Source organism: Capricornis sumatraensis, chromosome 8 (assembly GCF_032405125.1).
Source record: "Capricornis sumatraensis isolate serow.1 chromosome 8, serow.2, whole genome shotgun sequence".
NCBI classification, from domain to species: domain Eukaryota; kingdom Metazoa; phylum Chordata; class Mammalia; order Artiodactyla; family Bovidae; genus Capricornis; species Capricornis sumatraensis.
In genome coordinates, this window is record NC_091076.1 from 73,472,800 (window position 1) to 73,491,000 (window position 18,201).

The 18,201-nt window shown below is 62.5% G+C and overlaps 2 protein-coding genes across 3 annotated transcripts in view; one reads left to right on the forward strand and one right to left on the reverse strand.

Annotated features, from left to right (window-relative positions):
* The first annotated feature begins 1,791 nt into the window (after window positions 1-1,791).
* Window positions 1,792-5,678, forward strand: HIC1 (HIC ZBTB transcriptional repressor 1). 2 transcript variants are annotated; one of them, XM_068977586.1, is made up of 2 exons: window positions 1,792-1,935; window positions 3,403-5,678. In XM_068977586.1, the coding sequence occupies exon 2, from the start codon at window positions 3,423-3,425 to the stop codon at window positions 5,565-5,567; it is 2,145 nt and encodes a 714-aa protein (XP_068833687.1). In that variant the 5' UTR covers window positions 1,792-1,935; window positions 3,403-3,422; the 3' UTR covers window positions 5,568-5,678. The 2 variants fall into 2 exon arrangements, with proteins under 2 accessions (XP_068833687.1, XP_068833686.1); XM_068977585.1 differs by lacking the exon at window positions 1,792-1,935 and adding an exon at window positions 3,025-3,061.
* A 939-nt stretch (window positions 5,679-6,617) lies between these two features.
* Window positions 6,618-18,201, reverse strand: part of SMG6 (SMG6 nonsense mediated mRNA decay factor) — a 198,909-nt gene continuing 187,325 nt past the window's right edge. Inside the window, exons 16-19 of the mRNA XM_068976479.1 lie at window positions 14,835-14,988; window positions 11,760-11,971; window positions 11,425-11,506; window positions 6,618-8,268 (exon numbers count right to left, since the gene is read on the reverse strand). Of these exons, the coding sequence (XP_068832580.1) occupies window positions 8,138-8,268; window positions 11,425-11,506; window positions 11,760-11,971; window positions 14,835-14,988 (579 nt within the window). The 3' untranslated portion in view covers window positions 6,618-8,137. The remainder of the gene's footprint in view (window positions 8,269-11,424; window positions 11,507-11,759; window positions 11,972-14,834; window positions 14,989-18,201) is intronic.

The following is an 18,201-nucleotide window of genomic DNA, read 5'->3' on the forward strand; positions in this document are numbered from 1 at the left end:
TTCTCTTCCCCAGGAATGTCTTCCTGCCTGGGGGAGAACTCCTATTCATCCATCAAAGCCCAGATATAAGAGCACTTCACAGGAGTCTTCCTGCCTCCCTGCCCAGTACTCTATACACTTTTCCACCTCAGTGCGGCAGCACATCTCTCTGCCAAGATGTCGATGGATGTGCACCTCCCCCTGGAGGCTCTCAGCTCCGGACCCCACCATTTTCATTCTTGGAACCTATTTCCCTAGTGAGCACCCTAGGGCGGGGGTTAGAGAGACGGAAAAGAGGACTGTGATTAGATGCACCCAGAACAGAGTGGAAAGAGGGTAAAGACGCAACGGATGTCAGAAGAACCCGTGGGGACCAGGAGCCGCCTTCTGACTGTTGAGGAAAGGGAGCCTCTGGGGGGCGCCCGAGACCTTGGTGTCTGGGACCGCGGGTGGCCGCTCAGGCGGCCCCTCAATGAATGACTCAGCCACTACCTCTGGCGGGGGCATGGGGGCGGAGGATGGCGCGGAGCCGGGGGGAGATTGGTGAACGCGGCCCCCTCGGCCCAGCGGCCCTGCGCGGTTGCTAAGCTTTCCAAGGCCTCGGAGAGACGCGATCTGGGCGAACCTCATCGGTTACCATGGTAACTCTGCGCCCCAGCCTCTCGCGCTCGGCGGCTGAGGGAGGCGCAGCCAATCAAAAGCTGCAGGCGTTCTTGGGGACCCACTCCTACCCACCACGTGTGGGCGGGGGTCAGGAGGTGCGGGGAAGAGGCGGAGCGTGGGCTGCGGAGGCCCACTCAGCCGCTGGCTGCCGGCCTGATGTGCTGGGGCGGCGCGGGGACACTTCCGGAGTTAGCTGTGCGAGCGCCCGCGCTCCAGCGCCCGGTCTCCTCCCTCCTAGAGGGGGCGTCACCTGAAAGAACTGGACCTTCACGTGGGGTGCAGGACCTTGCGGGGGATCCCGGGCTGCAGGCCCTCCTGTGACTTTTCTCTCGAGGAGGTCGCTCAAGCTGGTCGTCCCTCAACACAGCTCACACGGGAAATCTGGGGGCTTGTGTCGCTTCTGTGGGACCCCCAAGAGGCGCTGTCCAGCCATTTCCAGTCACCTTTCCTGGGTTCCATGTAGAGGCCTGCAAGTTCAGGGTGGGGTTTTGGGTACCACCTCTGCCCAGGTCATGGAGGGCTCTATATGGCAGTACCCTGAGTATGACAGAAAGCCGGTTCTTGGACTCCAGAAGGGGACAGGTGTGCGTCTGCAAACATGCACGCTCACGGGTGTCAATGCATGGAGAGGGTCTGGGTGCAAACGGGTCTATTCTGTGCATACCTATCCCACGTGGCTGAGTGAGGTTGGGTGTATTGGGGAGCCGGTGTACAAATGGAGAGTGCCATCCAGGGATATCTAATGAGAGACCCTTAAGAGCTTGTCTATCTTCTTCCTTAGGATTTCGGAAGCCTCCTCCCTTCCACTGCCCCTTCCTTGAAGGCCGGGCTTATCTGAATTGGGACAATGTCAGAATTTAGAAATATGTACACAGGAACATTCAGCTCAAAACCCCGGTTTTTGTGGGGCTCGAAGGTCCGGGGCTGGGGCCTCCAGGTGGACACATCTGGAAGGCTGAATCTGAGAACGGGCCCCACTCCTGGGTCCACTTCGGCATCTGCGAGCCTCCCTCCATCTCAGGTGCGCAGGAAGGAGGCCGTGGCTGTGCCGCGCAAAGTACCGCACGGCCGCGAGGTGGCGCCATAGCTGCAGCAGCGCCCGCCGGCCCGGGCCGCTCCAGATAAGAGTGTGCGGAAAGCGCGGCGGGGCTGAGACGCGACCAGGACGCGGGGAGGACGGACCAGCAGGACAGACCGACCGGGGGCCCGGCGGGCGGAGGGCAGCGCAGCGCAGCCACGTCCCCCCCTGGATCCGCCGGCAGCCGGGCCCGGGGCTTCCGACATGCCCCCCAGGTGGGTCCTAGGGCTGGGGACGGGGGAGGGACAGGGGACCCGAACAGCCTGGTCCTCGCGCGCTGGCCGCCTGGGGCGCATCCTCCGGCGCTGGCGCCCCCAACGCGGCTGGCGTTCAGGGCTCCGGGTGTCACCCCTAGAGGACTCAGGACCGCCGGGCCGCTGCTCTGCGCCGGGTTCACGGCGGGGTCAGCGGCCCGGGGCCGGCTCTGCCCGCACATGGGCTGGAGAGGCGAGGGGAAGGGAAGGGGAGCTGGCGGGCGGGGCTGGCAGGGGCGCTGCCCTGGCACAGCGCGGCGCCTGGCAGCGGGGCGGGTGGGGCGCCGACTAGGAGCTGCCACCGCCGCGGGGAGGGAAGCCCGGCCGGGCTGCGGCCGCAGGTAACGGGCCGCGCGCGAGGCCCTGGGGACTAGGCAGCGAATGGGGTCGGGCGGGCGAGCGGACGGCCGGGGAGCTCAGGGCTCGGTTCAGGCCCGGCGGCCGCTTGGCAGCCGAAATTGGGGGCCGAGAGGAAAAGCTGGGAGCCGAGGGACTGGGGCTGGCGCGCTCCTCCCGGCCTGTCTGAAGTTGGGAAACTTTTCCCCAAGTTTGGGGCGGCGGAGTTCCCGTGGAGAAGGGGCCGAGGGGAGCCGGGGAGGGAGGCGCCGGGCCCGCGAATGCAGAGCGGAGGCCGAGGCCGGGGCCGGGACGCGGGTGGGGCGCAGGCCAGGGTCAGGGCCGCAGCCGGCTGTATGCCGTGCCCGCCCGGGGCGCTGCCCCCTCCCTCCCCTGGGAGCTGCGTGGCTCCCCCCTCCCCCCCACCTGCTTCCTGCCTCAGCCTCCTGCCCCGATATAACGCCCTCCCCGCGCCGGGCCGGCCTTCGTGCTCTGCCCGCCACGGCAGCCGCTGCCTCCGCTTCCCGCGCCACGGCCGCCGCCCGGGGCCCCAACCGAGGGTCTGACAGCCCCCGGCCAGGGCGGCGGCACGGCGGGCACCGCATTGCCCTCCTCCGGACCTCTTCCCCCAACTGGGGCAACTTCTCTGGAGGCGGGAGGCGCTTTTTCACTCGGCTCCCTTGTATCCCACTTGGGCAAACTTCTCAGCCCTGAATGACTTTTCCTGAAGCGGACATTTTCCTCAAATCGGGTAACTGTTTCCACAAGGGTCGCTTCGCCGGAACAGTTTTCTCCTCGGAAGCCCCCAGAACCCAGGCAGAGTGCCCGGCTGCATCCGGGCCTGGGGGTGCCGGCCAGCCTGGCCTCCTCTCTGCCGGCTGGTCTCGGCTCCTTCTTCTGGTCTAGGCCGGCCGGCCCAGGCGCCCACTCTTGGAGGCCGCGGATTCTCCGCCAGTGCCCAGGCCGCCGTGCTCCATGCCCCTGCCCCTGCCCAGCTGAGGGGAAGGGGAAGTGCAGGGGAGAAGCGCCGGGCTGGGGGCAGGCAGCCAGCGCTCGGTGCGGCTCTGACCCCGCCGGTGTGTGTCCCCGCAGGAGAGTGTGCTGGGCAGACGATGCTGGACACGATGGAGGCGCCCGGCCACTCCAGGCAGCTGCTGCTGCAGCTCAACAACCAGCGCACCAAGGGCTTCTTGTGCGACGTGATCATCGTGGTGCAGAACGCCCTCTTCCGCGCGCACAAGAACGTGCTGGCGGCCAGCAGCGCCTACCTCAAGTCCCTGGTGGTGCACGACAACCTGCTCAACCTGGACCATGACATGGTGAGCCCGGCCGTGTTCCGCCTGGTGCTGGACTTCATCTACACCGGCCGCCTGGCGGATGGCGCGGAGGCTGCGGCGGCGGCCGCCGTGGCCCCGGGGGCCGAGCCGAGCCTGGGCGCCGTGCTGGCCGCCGCCAGCTACCTGCAGATCCCCGACCTCGTGGCGCTGTGCAAGAAACGCCTCAAGCGCCACGGCAAGTACTGCCACCTGCGGGGCGGCGGCGGCGGTGGCGGCGGCTACGCACCCTACGGGAGGCCGGGCCGGGGCCTGCGGGCCGCCACGCCCGTCATCCAGGCCTGCTACTCCTCCCCGGCCGGGCCTCCGCCGCCACCCACCGCGGAGCCGCCGTCGGGCCCCGAGGCCGCTGTGAACACGCACTGCGCCGAGCTGTACGCCACGGGCCCCGGCCCAGCCGCCTCGCTCTGCGCCCCGGAGCGCCGCTGCTCCCCTCTCTGCGGCCTGGACCTGTCAAAGAAAAGCCCGCCGGGCTCCGCGCCTCCCGAGCGACCGCCGGGGGAGCGAGAGCTGCCCCCACGCCCAGACAGCCCTCCCAGCGCCGGCCCCGCCGCCTACAAGGAGCCACCGCTCACCCTGCCACCGCTGCCGCCGCTGCCCTTCCAGAAGCTGGAGGAGGCCGGACCGCCTCCGGATCCGTTCCGAGGTGGCGGCGGCAGCCCGGGATCCGAGCCCCCCGGCCGCCCCGACGGGCCCAGCCTCCTCTATCGCTGGATGAAGCACGAGCCAGGCCTGGGCAGCTACGGCGACGAGCTGGGCCGCGAGCGCGGCTCCCCCAGCGAACGCTGCGAGGAGCGCGGCGGGGACCCGGCCGCCTCGCCCGGGGGCCCTCCGCTTGGCCTGGCGCCGCCGCCGCGCTACGCGGGCAGCTTGGACGGGCCTGGCGCGGGCGGCGACGGCGACGACTACAAGAGCAGCAGCGAGGAGACGGGCAGCAGCGAGGACCCCAGCCCGCCCGGCGGCCACCTCGAGGGCTACCCGTGCCCGCACCTGGCCTACGGCGAGCCCGAGAGCTTCGGCGACAACCTGTACGTGTGCATCCCGTGCGGAAAGGGCTTCCCCAGCTCGGAGCAGCTGAACGCGCACGTGGAGGCGCACGTGGAGGAGGAGGAGGCGCTGTACGGCCGGGCCGAGGCGGCGGAGGTGGCCGCAGGGGCCGCCGGCCTCGGGCCCCCTTTTGGAGGCGGTGGGGACAAGGTGGCCGGGGCCCCAGGGGGCCTGGGCGAGCTGCTGCGGCCGTACCGCTGCGCGTCGTGCGACAAGAGCTACAAGGACCCGGCCACGCTGCGGCAGCACGAGAAGACGCACTGGCTGACGCGGCCCTACCCCTGCACCATCTGCGGGAAGAAGTTCACGCAGCGCGGGACCATGACGCGTCACATGCGCAGCCACCTGGGCCTCAAGCCCTTCGCGTGCGACGCGTGCGGCATGCGCTTCACACGCCAGTACCGCCTCACAGAGCACATGCGCATCCACTCGGGCGAGAAGCCCTACGAGTGCCAGGTGTGCGGGGGCAAGTTCGCCCAGCAGCGCAACCTCATCAGTCACATGAAGATGCACGCTGTGGGCGGCGCGGCCGGCGCGGCCGGGGCGCTGGCGGGGCTGGGGGGGCTCCCCGGCGTCCCGGGCCCCGACGGCAAGGGCAAGCTCGATTTCCCCGAGGGCGTCTTTGCAGTGGCGCGCCTCACGGCAGAACAGCTCAGCCTGAAGCAGCAGGACAAGGCGGCTGCGGCCGAGCTGCTGGCTCAGACCACGCACTTCCTGCACGACCCCAAGGTGGCGCTCGAGAGCCTCTACCCGCTGGCCAAGTTCACCGCGGAGCTGGGCCTCAGCCCCGACAAGGCGGCCGAGGTGCTGAGCCAGGGCGCACACCTGGCCGCCGGCCCCGACGGCCGGACCATCGACCGTTTCTCTCCCACCTAGTGCGCCTCTGGCCTCCCTGTGGCCCCGGGCGCGCCCCCCGGCGGCGCCGGCGGCCACCAGCAGGCGGGTGCCCCCCACCTCCCCGTGCCCGGACGACAGTAGCAGCCGCGGCAGCGTCGCCACAGGGTCGGCGGCCTCACCTGGCCTCACTGCTTTGTGCCTTAGCCCGGGGGTGGGGGTAGGGGTGGGGGAGGAAACCCCGGGACGGGGGTGGGTTGGGGGAAGGGAGATTTATATTTTTGATATCAGCTTTGACCAAAGGAGACCCCCGGCCCTTCTCCGCCTCTTCCTGTGGTTCGTCGGCCCCCACCTCCCGGCTCCGTGCTGCTCTTGTGGGGGGAGGGGTGCCACTGTTGGGGCGCTCCCAGCCCTACCTCCGGCCCTTGCGACCACACCCATTCTCACTGTGAATCTCCCCGCTGGGGTCGGAGCGCTGGGCAGAGCTGGGAGCGGGGAGGGGACTGAGCCGGCCGGAGGGCCCCCCGCCCCAGCCCCCGCCCGCCCCGGGACGGATAATGTGAAGTTCCTCATTTTGCACAAGTGGCACTAGCCCCAGGGCTCACCTTTCCCGCCCTCTGGAGTCAGAGGGCTGAGACGGCCCTGGCCTACCCGGTCTCCCACGCCCGCGGTGGTCCCCCCTCCCTTCCCTGGGGCCCCGGACCATATTTATTGCATGCGCCCTGGGCGGCCCCCCACCCCGAGCCCAGGCTGGGCTGGGCTGGAACGTGGTCTCTTTAGCTCCCTCCTCCTCGTTTGTATATTTCCTACCTTGTACACAGGCTCTTCCAGAGCCGCTTCCATTTTCTATACTCGAACCAAACAGCAATAAAGCAGTAACCAAGGACCCTGGACCCAGCGGCTCTCTTTGCCCTGCACAAGGAGCTGGGTGGGGCGCACGGGGGTGGGTGCTGGGGCCAGAAGCAGCACCCTCAGACAAGTGCAGTGGCTTGGACCTTCCCTCCCCAGCCCCAGAGACAGGTCAGCAACAGTTCAGGTATGTTTTATAACTAAAAATTTATTCAGGAAACAAAACCAGGGCTGCAAATGGAACAGAAAGGAGGGATGGGGGTCTCCCACCCACCCAGTCATTAACCTTCATCCTGGAGAAGGGATCTCAAAGAAGAGGCCAGGGACCCGATACCCCAAAGCCCAGTCTTCTGAGCCCTGTACCCTCAAATCATGGGCTGTGGCTCTCCTGCTCCCCATCTTTCTGGCATAGTCTTGGGCTTTGGGGAGGGCACTGCCTTGTTCCCATCATCTGGGCAGGCTGTGTAGTCAGTCAGGGGCCTCTGGGGGACTTCCCCACTGGTCCCATTAAAATTGACTCCTGGCTTCGCCTCCAAATCCTGTCTTCCCCTAAGTCTTCCTCCAGCCCTGTCCCTGGCTTGGGGGGAGAACACAGTCCCGGTAGGAAGCCTCCAGAGGGAGACTGAACACAGGTGCCAGCTAGAAGCAACAAAAAATTCCAAGCATAGCCAGAAGGCCCCTGCACCTTCCAGGGCAGGGCTAGAAATGAATGGGGTGCAAACCCCAGGTCAGGCAATGCTCCTCGTGGGCACTGGCCTGCCCTACCCTCAGACTAGTCTGAGCATTGCTCAGCACAGGGGCCTGGGAAAGGAGGTCAGGGGCAGGAAAGCTACATTAGGTTCCTGCCACAGGTACCACAGCAGAGTCAGAGAAGCTCCATGGCAAGGGACTGAGGGGCCAGGAAGGTGAGAGGGAAGGACTAGAAAGGCGGGAGGAGGGGGGTGGCTCAGGAGGGAGAGAAGGAGGGGGAGTTGGGAAGAAATTTTGTGAAGCAGGAAGAGAGCAAAAGGAAGGCCACTGAGGGGAGAGGGAGCAGGCAAAGGCAACCCAGGGGGCATGGGCCTGAGCGGGCAGAGGGCCCTTCCCTACAGACCCATGACCAACTGAGGGGAGAGCAGGTGGCAAAGCACAGGGGACCCGGGCGGCAGGGCCGGGAGAAGAGCAGCGGGGCGGGGGGAGAAGAGGTGAGGGCCTAGGGCTGCTGTTCCGGACATGGTGTTCAGAACCCAAATGGGGTCTCTGGGGGTCAAACAGGCATCAGGGACCCTGACAGACCTCCTGGGTACTCTCTTCATGACCAAGGCCTCTTGGACACTTTCGGGTCAGGGCTTCTGAAGACTGAGGGGACCCATGGTTTCACCTGCATCTGATGGAAATGCTAACCCCGCCCTGCGCCATCTCCAGCTGAGAAAGTGGCTGCATCTCCGGGCCAAGAGGCCTTCCGCTGGCCCTTGATCTGGACAGGGGGAGGGAGAAAGGCTGGGCATGGGGCGGCCCATCTGGCTCGCCCGCCTGCCATCACTGCAGCCAGCCACCTCCCTGCTAAATCCTGGCAGCCCAGGAGGGTCCCAGCACTTCCGCCCACCCTTAGGAGGGGCTCTGTGAGGAGCAGCTCCCCCACAGCACGGCCACGGCGTGGGTTGGAAGAGGATGGTTTATTGTCTGGGTGGACTGGTGGCTCAGGCGCGTGGGCGTCTTCTGTGCTACACCGGGCACCTGGCGGCCTTCTCAGGAGCGCTTCCGTGGGGGGCGGCTGCGCCCCCTCAGCCCACCTGGGCCCACGTGAGGAAGGCTGGGATGTCCCGCACAGGCACGTTCCTGGTCAGCGCCTTCACACGCAGGTTCCGGTCGTCCGTCAACAGCACCACCTCCCTCAGCAGCCGGATGGGCTCCTCTGTGGACATGAGAGAGCACGGGGACTCAGAGAGCAGGACGCGGAGGCCCTGGCTGCCTCTCCTCTTCTGGAGGGGAAAGCAGTCCGGGGGGGCTCAAGGCCAGCCATTTCTTGGCCCTCCCACAGGGCCTTTCCCTCACGCAGACCATGAGCAGAGGGCGCCCTTCCCCTGCGGGCTGAGGGAGGGCCGTCACGGGCCTGGGCTGGCCTTCTGTTATGCACTCCTGCCCCTGGCATGGGACTGGGCCGCCTCGTGCCCTGTGAGCCCCCCAGCCGGCCAGCCTCTGCAGACCCCTCTTCTCAGGACTCTGAGCTGAGGCAGGAGAAGCAGCCTCCTGTCCCTTCTGACTGCAGGGCTAGTTCTGGGCTCATAAGACTCTCTTCTGCATTATCTTGCCCGCCCCAAGGCCAGTAGCCTGATGCTTGAGGTATTCACAAGTAGGAAATGCAAGATGGAATATGAAACGTATCCAGGGCTCCCAGGATGTGAGGAGGGGTGCTAGCTCTGAAGAGAGGGGGGCAAGGGTCCCCCGGCAGAGGCCCCTGAGGCTAGAGCCCAGAGATTCCCACCAGTGAATAAAAGTAATCCACGTCTGTGGTATAAACCTTTTAAGCACAGAACAAGGAAGGTAAAGTTGATTGTCCCCCCGCCGCCCGGTGAGCTTCCTCATGTCTCTGTCTTGTCCCAGGGTAAGCTGTGTAAGTTTCCAAAATTTCTTTGTGCACATTTACAAGCATAGATACTTGTCATATAAGCTTTTTTCCTATAATGCTACAGTCATACTAGCTGTACTTCACTGAAATTCTAAAGATCTTTCTATGTCAGCACAAACAGCGCCTTCATTCCTTTTAGATGACCTTTTTTTCTTTTTTTTAAGCAGGATGTCTTTCCCCCCAATTCCTTAACCTTTTAATACTAATGTATCGGGGAGAATTTAAACTGGGGTCAAGGACTCTCACAAGTGATATCCCACCCCCGCTAAGGTCCCCCGGGTGGCAGGTCCACTCCTCATCCCCAGGCAGGCAGGCAGTGAGGCCCAGGAAATGTCCTGCAGGGCTTCCTGACCACGGGGGCCTGGCGGGGCTGGGGGACTGCAAATACCCGTGTCAGACCTGAGCAGTTTCAGGCTTGCCAGCTCCAGGCAGGGAGGCTGCGAGCTGGCTGTCAGCACTGGGAGGAGTCTGGGGAAGAGGGAGGAGAGGCTCTCGGGGTTGATGGTGGTGAGAGAAGGGGAGCGGCGGAAGGAGGGTGTGGTGGGAGGTGAGCGGCCGTGGAGGGCTGAGAGGGCGAGGAAGGCAGCCGTGGGGAGAGGAGATGCTCTGAGACGCCCAGCAGCTGGGGGGGGGGGGGTGTGTGTGGGCGGGGCGGGGTGACGGGCAGTGCCCTGTGGGGCTCACAGCAGGCGGCCCGGGTCTGTCCACGGCCCCACTGCTCCTGCCCTGGGACTCAGACCAGGCGAGTCCCAGGCCTCACGGCAGCCAACCGAGGCCCGGCGTTGCTGGCAGGGGTCTGCAGGGGTTTCTGTGGATACTTTGAGACATTTTGAACAATAAACATCCTCTGTTTTGACACTGGTAACTTCACTTTGTTAGAAACCAGAGACTGTCATCCTGTCAGGCCCCATCCGCCATAATCCACATGATTTTAAAATTCAACATCGTTTACACATAAACATTTGGTGATGGTTTCTCTGTGAATCTGACAAGTTAATCTGCTAAGAATTCACACTGACAAATGGGGTTTGATTACACCAGCCCTTGCTGATGTAATTCTGATAGGGGCGGTCCCCAGGATGCCAATGGGTTCCTGTAGGCTGTTGGGGGTGAAGTGGGGGCTGGGGAGACTAGGGCCAAAGCCAAAATGTGTCTCTGCTGAGAAAGAAACAGCTCTGAGGCTGGGTGGGGCCACAGCGGTATCTGAACCGTACTTCCCAACAAGGCCTTCTGCAGTCCGGCCGACCTTGCCCTCAGAAGGTGCCCCTCCAGGAAGCTGCCTGGGAGCAGAGCCCCACCCCTCCGCTGGGCTCAGCGGGGCTCCTCTTTGCCCCCTGAATGCTCCGGATCTGCCCCTTAGGGACGGTGCAGGCGTACCACGCAGCTGGGGCCCTCTGAGGAACAGCAGCTGTGGGCGCGTCACCCGCCTCAGGTACAGGGCTGTGGGCGGCATGGGTGGTGCTGAAGCGGTGCGAGGAGGCTGGAGGGAAGGCAGTCCCAGGCCCGCCGGGCAGCAGGGCGGGGAAGCCAGCAGAGATGGGCTGGGCGACCTCAACGCAGAGAAGAGGACAAGAAGGCTGCAGACATGCAGACAGGAGACCAAGAGCTGGGAATTATCAGCTGTGCAGATGACACTAAGCTGGAGAGCCTAGGGATTCCTTCCCGAAGAAGAAAGGGCTGGAGTCCCGGGAGCCAGGAGCAACACCTGAGCCTCGCTGACTCTCAGAGGCCAGCTCAGGCAAGAGACAGTTCTGGGATGAGGGTAAGGTGCTCAAGCACCCCGAAGAAAGTCTCTGACCTGACGGGCTTCTGCTCACCTAAAGAGTTTTGAAAACCGGGCTGAGGGCTCCATCTGCAAGGTCCCACCTGCCTCCAAAGTGCTATGTCACACAACCAGAGAGACAGGAAAAGAAGGACCACTACTAGTTGGGGAAGTACTTCCACCCTGGCCTGATACAGGGTAAACATTCACGGATGAACTGAGAGGGTGAGCATGGCCAAGGACAGGGAGGTGGGGCCCTAGGGACCGCTAGGGACTGTCCTCAGCGGCAGAGGGCTGGGCTCAGGAGACCATGGCCGGAATAAGCTACAGTGAATCATAAAGACATTCTTGCTGTCAGAGAACTCACCGAGGACCCAAGAAAGGAAATGGATGCATGCAGAGCGGGAAAGTTCACTGCCTGAAGCCCAGCTTCCTGGGCGAGGCCCGTCCTTAGCTGGCTGAGGGTCCGCCTGAGGCTGGGGGAGTCGGGGGTGGGGTCTGATTTCCAGCACGGGGTGGTGTGTGTTGGGGAGGAACTGGGTTGGCCTCGGGCTTGTATCAGGCCTCATCCCTGATTTTCACACTTCCCAGGCCAGAGTCAGGGAAGGGACCTGGGGCTGAGGCAGGCGGGACGAGGTAGGGAGGGAAGGGAAGGTCCCGAGGCGGAGGGAGCGCACTACCTTTGCTGGTGGGCATGAAGTCCTTCGCCTTGTCTTTACAGTAGTGGAGGCAACAAGAGAGGATCAGGTCATCGTTGTTACCCTGGAAGAAGACAGGGGGAGTGCCGCTGGGGTCACATCTCAGTGGCCCGCCCAACCACGCCCTGGACCTGCTTGGCCAGGTCCCACTGTGCTGAGAGTTACCCGGGGGACAAGGAACCCCCTCCTGGGCCTGGATGGCGGATGCCCCCTAGGGGCAGGAGGTCCAGGCTGGGGGGCCTGCCTTGAGCCCCTCCCTCCCAGGGCCCCTGTTCTGAAGGCTGGCTCGAGCACTCCCGTTTTGCCCTGGGTCTCACCAGCTGGCCAGTGATGTCCTCGCTGCGGAAGGCGATGGATTCGAGTTCATTGCCACGGCTGGTCAGGGCCCGCAGGCAAGAGTCCCGACTCTCAAATCGCCGCTCGAGGAACTCAATGGACTTCCGGGCCTTTTCCTGCACCACGCGGGCATAGCCCCCGGCCCGGTGGTCTGTCTCCTGCCCCTTGGCTAGGCCGTCCAGCTCATTGATCACTGAGGAGACACAGTCCCACAAGGAGTCAGCCTCAGCAATCATGTCTGTCTTGTCTGTCTGCGCCCGAGGCCTTGCTTTCGCAGGCAGCTTCTACCCGACCCCGGAGGCCACGTGGCCCCACAGGAGTCTCCCCATGAAACTGGGGGCCCTTGGCAGGCAAGAAGTGCCCTCGATGTTCCAAGTGTTCTCTCCTTTTTCTGCCTCTTCCCCTGGGCCCCACCCTTCTCCTGGGAGGAATTTACAGGGATTTTCTGGAGCTGCCGTATTCAGAGGAAGAAACCTGGCCCCTCCATCACATTCCTCAGTTATAGAATCAAATCAAGAGGGTCCCTCAGGAGAGGCAAGGGTATGCAGCAGCTAGAGGGAGAGGGGCACCCTCCCTCATCCACCCGGGCCCCCAGCTGTTCTATGCCTGTCCTTGGCAGAGCACGAGGAGGTCACGGGGTGGGAAGTGGGGTCACGGCCTCACATGCAGGGACCCTGCTAGTCCCCTGAACCATCCCCTTGGCACTTCGACCTCCTCTGATACTGCACGTGTGTGTGTGTGTGTGTGTGTGTGTGTGTATGTCTGCCTGCCTATGTGTCTGGGACACGGCTTCATTTTCTGGTGAAGATTCTTTCCAAAATTCCAGCCAAGAGCCTGAGGTCAAGTGGGAAATATGCACTCCTTGGGGGCTCCGGGGAGAGTTTGGGGTCTGAGGCCTCTCCTCAGCAGTGATTCATGGCTCGGGGAGTCGGCGTGAGCATGCTGTTCCATGGTGAGCCTGGCACTCATTGTCTGGGTATTCAGAGACACTTTCTGGAAAGGGCCCATGTGGGAAGACGAACACGAACACACACACACACACACACACATACACCCATGCCTTCAGCAACCTGAAGCTGCAGCGTCCACACGATGTATGGCTGAGGTTGCAGAGTAGTGGTGGCTGACTGTATGGTACACCAAACAGAACATCAAACGTGAAAAACTAGTATTCTATCCCAAAATCTGCTTTCCTGCTTCCAAACTAAACAGGCTTCAAAGGGGAAGCTTGTTTGTGCTTCTGCACTAGGCGGGGCTTCTTGATGCTGGGGTCAGGCCTAAGGAGCATGGAGCAGGTTAAAGAGTACAAGAAGACAAGCGGGAAGGCTGTCGGCTTAACCCTCTGTGCTCTGGGCACAGGGCAGGGGCCCGCTCTCCTGTGACAGAGCTGGCATTTCCCGGCGCCCCTGAGGGTTGACTATTCTATAGCTGCCATCTCCTCTGGGCCCCCTTATATATTTGCTCCCTCCCCACATAATCTGGCTTCCCCCACTGGCCCGTAAGCTCGCCAAGGCCAAGGGCTGCAGCTCTGCCTTTCACGGGCGCCCTTGGGAACAAGGAGACGGAGCACATGGTGGGCCCCATCGGTGCTGGTGACCAAGAACTCGTCGGGCTGGGGTGGTGTCTGAGGCTCCTTCCAAGACTTAGGTGAGCAGCCTGAGACATGGCCGCCTCTCAATTACCCCATTTCCTGACCATCCAGCAGAGCACCCGATTGACTTTCTTATTCCTGAAAACCTCCTGGGCAGGAGGGCACAGGGACTTGCTCTCCTGGAAGCTGCCCCACCCGGGACCCGGTGAGGGCAGAGGGGTGGCTCCAACAACACGAGGGTCTGGCTCGGCCCTGGGCAGACAAGCTGCTCTACTTCTGAAGAACAGAAAACCTTCCCGTGGGTCTCAGGGCCTGGGCTGAAGAGGCTCTGGCCAGGCCACATGGGGAGGGGGAAGGAAGACAGGGAGGGTGGAGGCGGGCCGAGGGCCGCTTCAGTGCCAACATTCTCAGGTGGTGCTAACGTGTTTCCCACAACCCCCCAGGGTTCTACAGCCTCTGCAGGGGCGGATGTTTCCTGCCCTTTGTTTCCACCCTCATCTGGCACTAAGACACTGGGGACTGGGAGGGAAGGCCCAATGGAACATCTTGGCATGGATGTCAGAGGTGGCTTGGCAGGCAGACGGCCAGTCTGGCAGACCGTCCAGAGGCCAGGGCTTCCAAACTTGCTCCAAGTGGCTGCTGAGAGGGGACGTTAAGCAGCCCTAGCTTCCCAGTCGTCTTCCAGACCCCCTCCCTCCAGAGGACAGCTCTCGGCGCTAGCGGCTGTATGAGTTGTACAGACAGAAGCCCGGGGCCCCTCCTGAAGCTGACCCACCACAGGGCTCTGAGAACCAGGGGTGCCTTAGACAGTCCCTGGAGATGGCCCAGCTGGGCTCCTTCGGCCTGAGGGTGGAAGCGCGCAAGCCGGCCCTGAGACGCTGACCCTGTACCAGCAAACAGCGACCAGACAGTGGTGAGGGCCCAAGTGGCAGGAATCCACAGGCGGGAGCCACGGGCTTGTGCTGGAGGGCCTCCATCGGCCTGGCCTTAGGGTGACACTGGCCAGAAGAACGCTACCTCGAACCAACAGAATGATCGTGAAAAGCTACGAGCCCATCAGACCAAAGGCATCTAACCACTTCAAAATCCTCCCAGCCTCCCTGCCAGACCACCCAGCAGCACTGCCGTTATCTGCCAGGGCTGAGTGTTTACCAATAACGGGAACCAGCTTTGCTGTTTTACTGCGAGCTTTATAAGGATAAAAACAAGGGCTGGGCTCGGGCAGCCTCTGGTTGCTGGGACACAGGAGTCCATTTGCTCAAGCAGTTTAAGCCACGGATCAGCCATAATAATTCGAACTGCTTTGATTATTAAACAGTCTCCCTTGCCCCACGCATTCCCAACTTCCCTGCAAATCCTGTCTTACACACACGGCGGGGCTCTGCCTGCGGGGCCCCCGGGCTGCGGCGCGTGCGCGCAGAGGGGCCTCGCTGCGCATGTGCAGGGCGGCCCGGCCCTGACTCACCGATGAGGGGCACCACCAGGATGTAGCTCCTGCTTTCCAGCAGCTGTGCCAGGCTGGCCAGGTGGTCAATGAAGCCGTTGGTGTCTGGTACGAGGAACAAGGGTCTGATCTCGAGCTCCATCTGCCTCACGTGACTCTGGTCCTCCAGGACAGCCTACGGGGACACAGAGTGGTGGATGAGCAGGCCAGTGCCGGGCAAGCCCGGGCCCTGACTCCGTGTGCATCAGCACCCTGCCCCCTCAGCCTCAACCCCTGCTCCAGAGGGACAGCCAGCCCCCCGTGGGGCTGGCCCAAGACAAACCCACGGAGACCAAAGGCTTGGGGAACAGGGTGTGACTAAAACCTCACGTGGGACTGAGAAGGGGCCCTGATGGCATTCAAAATAAAGGGGCTCTGAAAGGAAGACCTGGGGCTAAAAATCAACAAGGCGCAGGAGAGTGGCTTCACACACGTTACTGAGAATACAGAAGGTACTTCTTAATCTACTTTAGACACACACATATACTCAGACAGAATTTGTCATTTCCACTTACTTCACCGTGTAGTTAAGAAAGAAAGAAAAAAAAAGAACCACCTCAAAACCTATGCAAAAAAAAGTGATGCTGACAACTAATAATTGACACCACCGTCTCCCAGAGTGGCAGGAGTCCACACAGAGGGACAGATGACATCCCAAGTCACATGTCTGTAGAGAACGCCGTCTGGACTGACGAGAATGAAGACCGTCTTCCCCCGAGCAGCCGGGTGCTCCCTAGGCAGGGGTCGTCTGTGTTCCACCCGTGCTGCTTTGCCACAACTCTGCACAATCTATGCTGTTTGTTTACTTGGTGTTTTTCTTTAGATGGACTTCAAGTCAACTCGCTTTTGTGGCTCAGCAAATAATATACATGGTATCGGGAGTCTGAGCGCCCAGGCATGTTTACCAGTTCAAGCTGAATTTCCGCAGTAAGGAGTCAGCGTGTCTCCTACGCATCACTAAAAAAACCCCTCGGGCAGCACCAGTGGTCTGGGCAGCACACCTCAGAAAGCTCATGGCCTGGAGCTTGTCAGTCTTCCATGTTCCCATCTTTCAGGGTCGCTTCCAAACCCATTTGGAAAAGCCCAACTTTCTCAAGTCTGACAGGGCACGCATGGCGGAGGCCCTGGGAGATAGGCTCTGGGTCCACCTGTCACTAGGGGCCTGATCACTCTCTGGCTGCTTCGTCTTCTGGGGACCATGGCCAGGAAGCAAGCTGGTTTGTGGGCATCTGCCCAGACCCCGTGCCCCCATGTGTGGAGCTGGAGGACACCAAACCAAGCCTGGCAGGGGCCTGGCGCGCAAGTCCCAGCCCTGCCCTGCCCTCCTGTGGCCTCCTGCCACACACCAACTTGCAGGCACACAGACACGAGCCCTGAGCAGGGGAGGAGATGTGCGTGCCAACTGAGATGGGGCCCATGGGCTGGGCCCTGGCCACTAACAGTCAGTGAGGAAGGTGTTCAGGTTTCGCTGGCAGTGACAGTAAAACTGAAAGGGCATGCCTCCGAACGCCGGGGGTGGCGCCTCTGTGACCTGCTGGGGACCTTTCCCTTTGAGTAAGTCGCTGCTGCCACTGCCACCAGAGCTGGTGGAAGGCACAGGGCGCCGGCGGGCATGAGAAATGTGGCCCAGGGGCTTGCCTGCAGTCTCCTGCGGCTCTCACTTGGGGAGGGAAAGCACCTGGCCTGCGGGCCAACCTTCCCAGGAACCCGGGTCCCCGGCCCTCGCCCTGGGGCTGCCAGCCAGTGGGTGACACACATTCCATCGAACTCAGCCTGGGCATTTTAAAAATATTACTTCTCAGTGTGAGTGAGTCGACACAGAACACATGTGACGGCGTGGGTATTTTGTGAGGATAAGAAATGGTCCCCGCTCAAGCTCAGCAAACACCCCAGCCTCTCCTCATGGGTGGGGCTCCAGCCTCTGCTCCCGTCACCCCTCTTCCCAGGTCTCAGGGCTCTCTAGCTGCCTTTCCACTGCCAGGAACGTGCTCTTGGTGTCCCGGGCCCCCAGACCTTTGTCTTTCTCGGTGAGAAGCGGCAGGATGAGCCCTCTTGTCGGGTTTGCCTGAGGATGGCATCTCTACTGCTGCCTCCCCTGCATAGACCCATCACGTCTTAAGTTTTCCTGCCTCCAGAAGTGACCCTCCGGCCCTCAGGCTGACCCTAAGGAAGTGGCACTGGCTGCCCTTTCTACCCTGTGGGAACAATGAGCTCCCAAGACCTTGGACCAGCCTTCCTCACCGGAGGGGGGCCCTTAGGCCAGGTGGCTGAGGGAGGCGGGGGGCTGAGCCTGCTTGGGTGTTTTGATGACAGGACGGAAGAAAAATCTAGGCACAAGGTCCAGGGAAGCGTGCGCCGTCTGAGTTCCTTGAGTGCTGGCTCAGGGCCAGAAAGGTGAATGGAGGCCACGGCGGCGTGGGGAGGTGGCAGCCTGGCTGGGTCCCCGGGCTGGGTGGGACTGAGCTGCTGAGGGTGGTCGGGGCTGTGCTGCCACCATCCGGGCCCGGGGACACCCGCGGACAACTCCCCTTAACCTGGTTTCTGCCCGGTGACTCACCGCACCACTGCTTCCTGTTCCCCACATGCCCTCCTGGGTCTCGGGAGGTTCGATGAAGCTGCTCCCCCTTCTTTTGGGGACCCCAGAAGGCCTCTGGGGGGGTCATGCCTGGGTCATGACACTAGCCCAGCCCCCTTAAGAGAATTCAGACGAGGAAGGATTGGGAATCGCAGGCCCTTGTCTGTGGGTGTCGGTGTTTCCGGTCCTCTGAGTGGCGCTGTGTGTGTGCGTGTGTGTGTGTGTGTGTGTGTGTGTGTGTGTGTGTTTAGCATTTGCCCTCCCAACTTTTCCAGATTTTACCCGTCAGATTCCTGGCAGCTGTGCACGGCGCCTGTGCCGGCCGTCACGTCCCACTCTGATCCCTGGGTCGCACGGTGAGAGAAGGACACAGGATGCGCAGGGAGTGAAAAAGTGATGTCGGTGGGGCGAGTGCCAAGTCCCCACTCAGAGCCATGGGACGCTCGGGGAGAGGGGAAGCATGCTGTCGCGGAGTTCAGAGGCCGGTAGTGAGATTTATTTTTGTTTGTATGAGCAAAAAGCTGCAGAAGCCTCTGGTAGGGGTGAGGGGGGCGCAACTGGAATGCTGTGATTCAGACAGACTGGCCCTGGCCCGGAGTCAAGTGTGCTGACCCGGAAGGAGAGGTCCTTAGGAACCCTTCTCGTTGCGGCGAAGGCTGGGCCGCAGTGGTCCTCTGATGCAGAGCTGGGAACCCTAGGGAAAGCGTGGACATGCTGGATCAGACCAGGGGTGACAGGGACCATGAAGTCATCCAGTGTGAAGAAGGAAAGAAG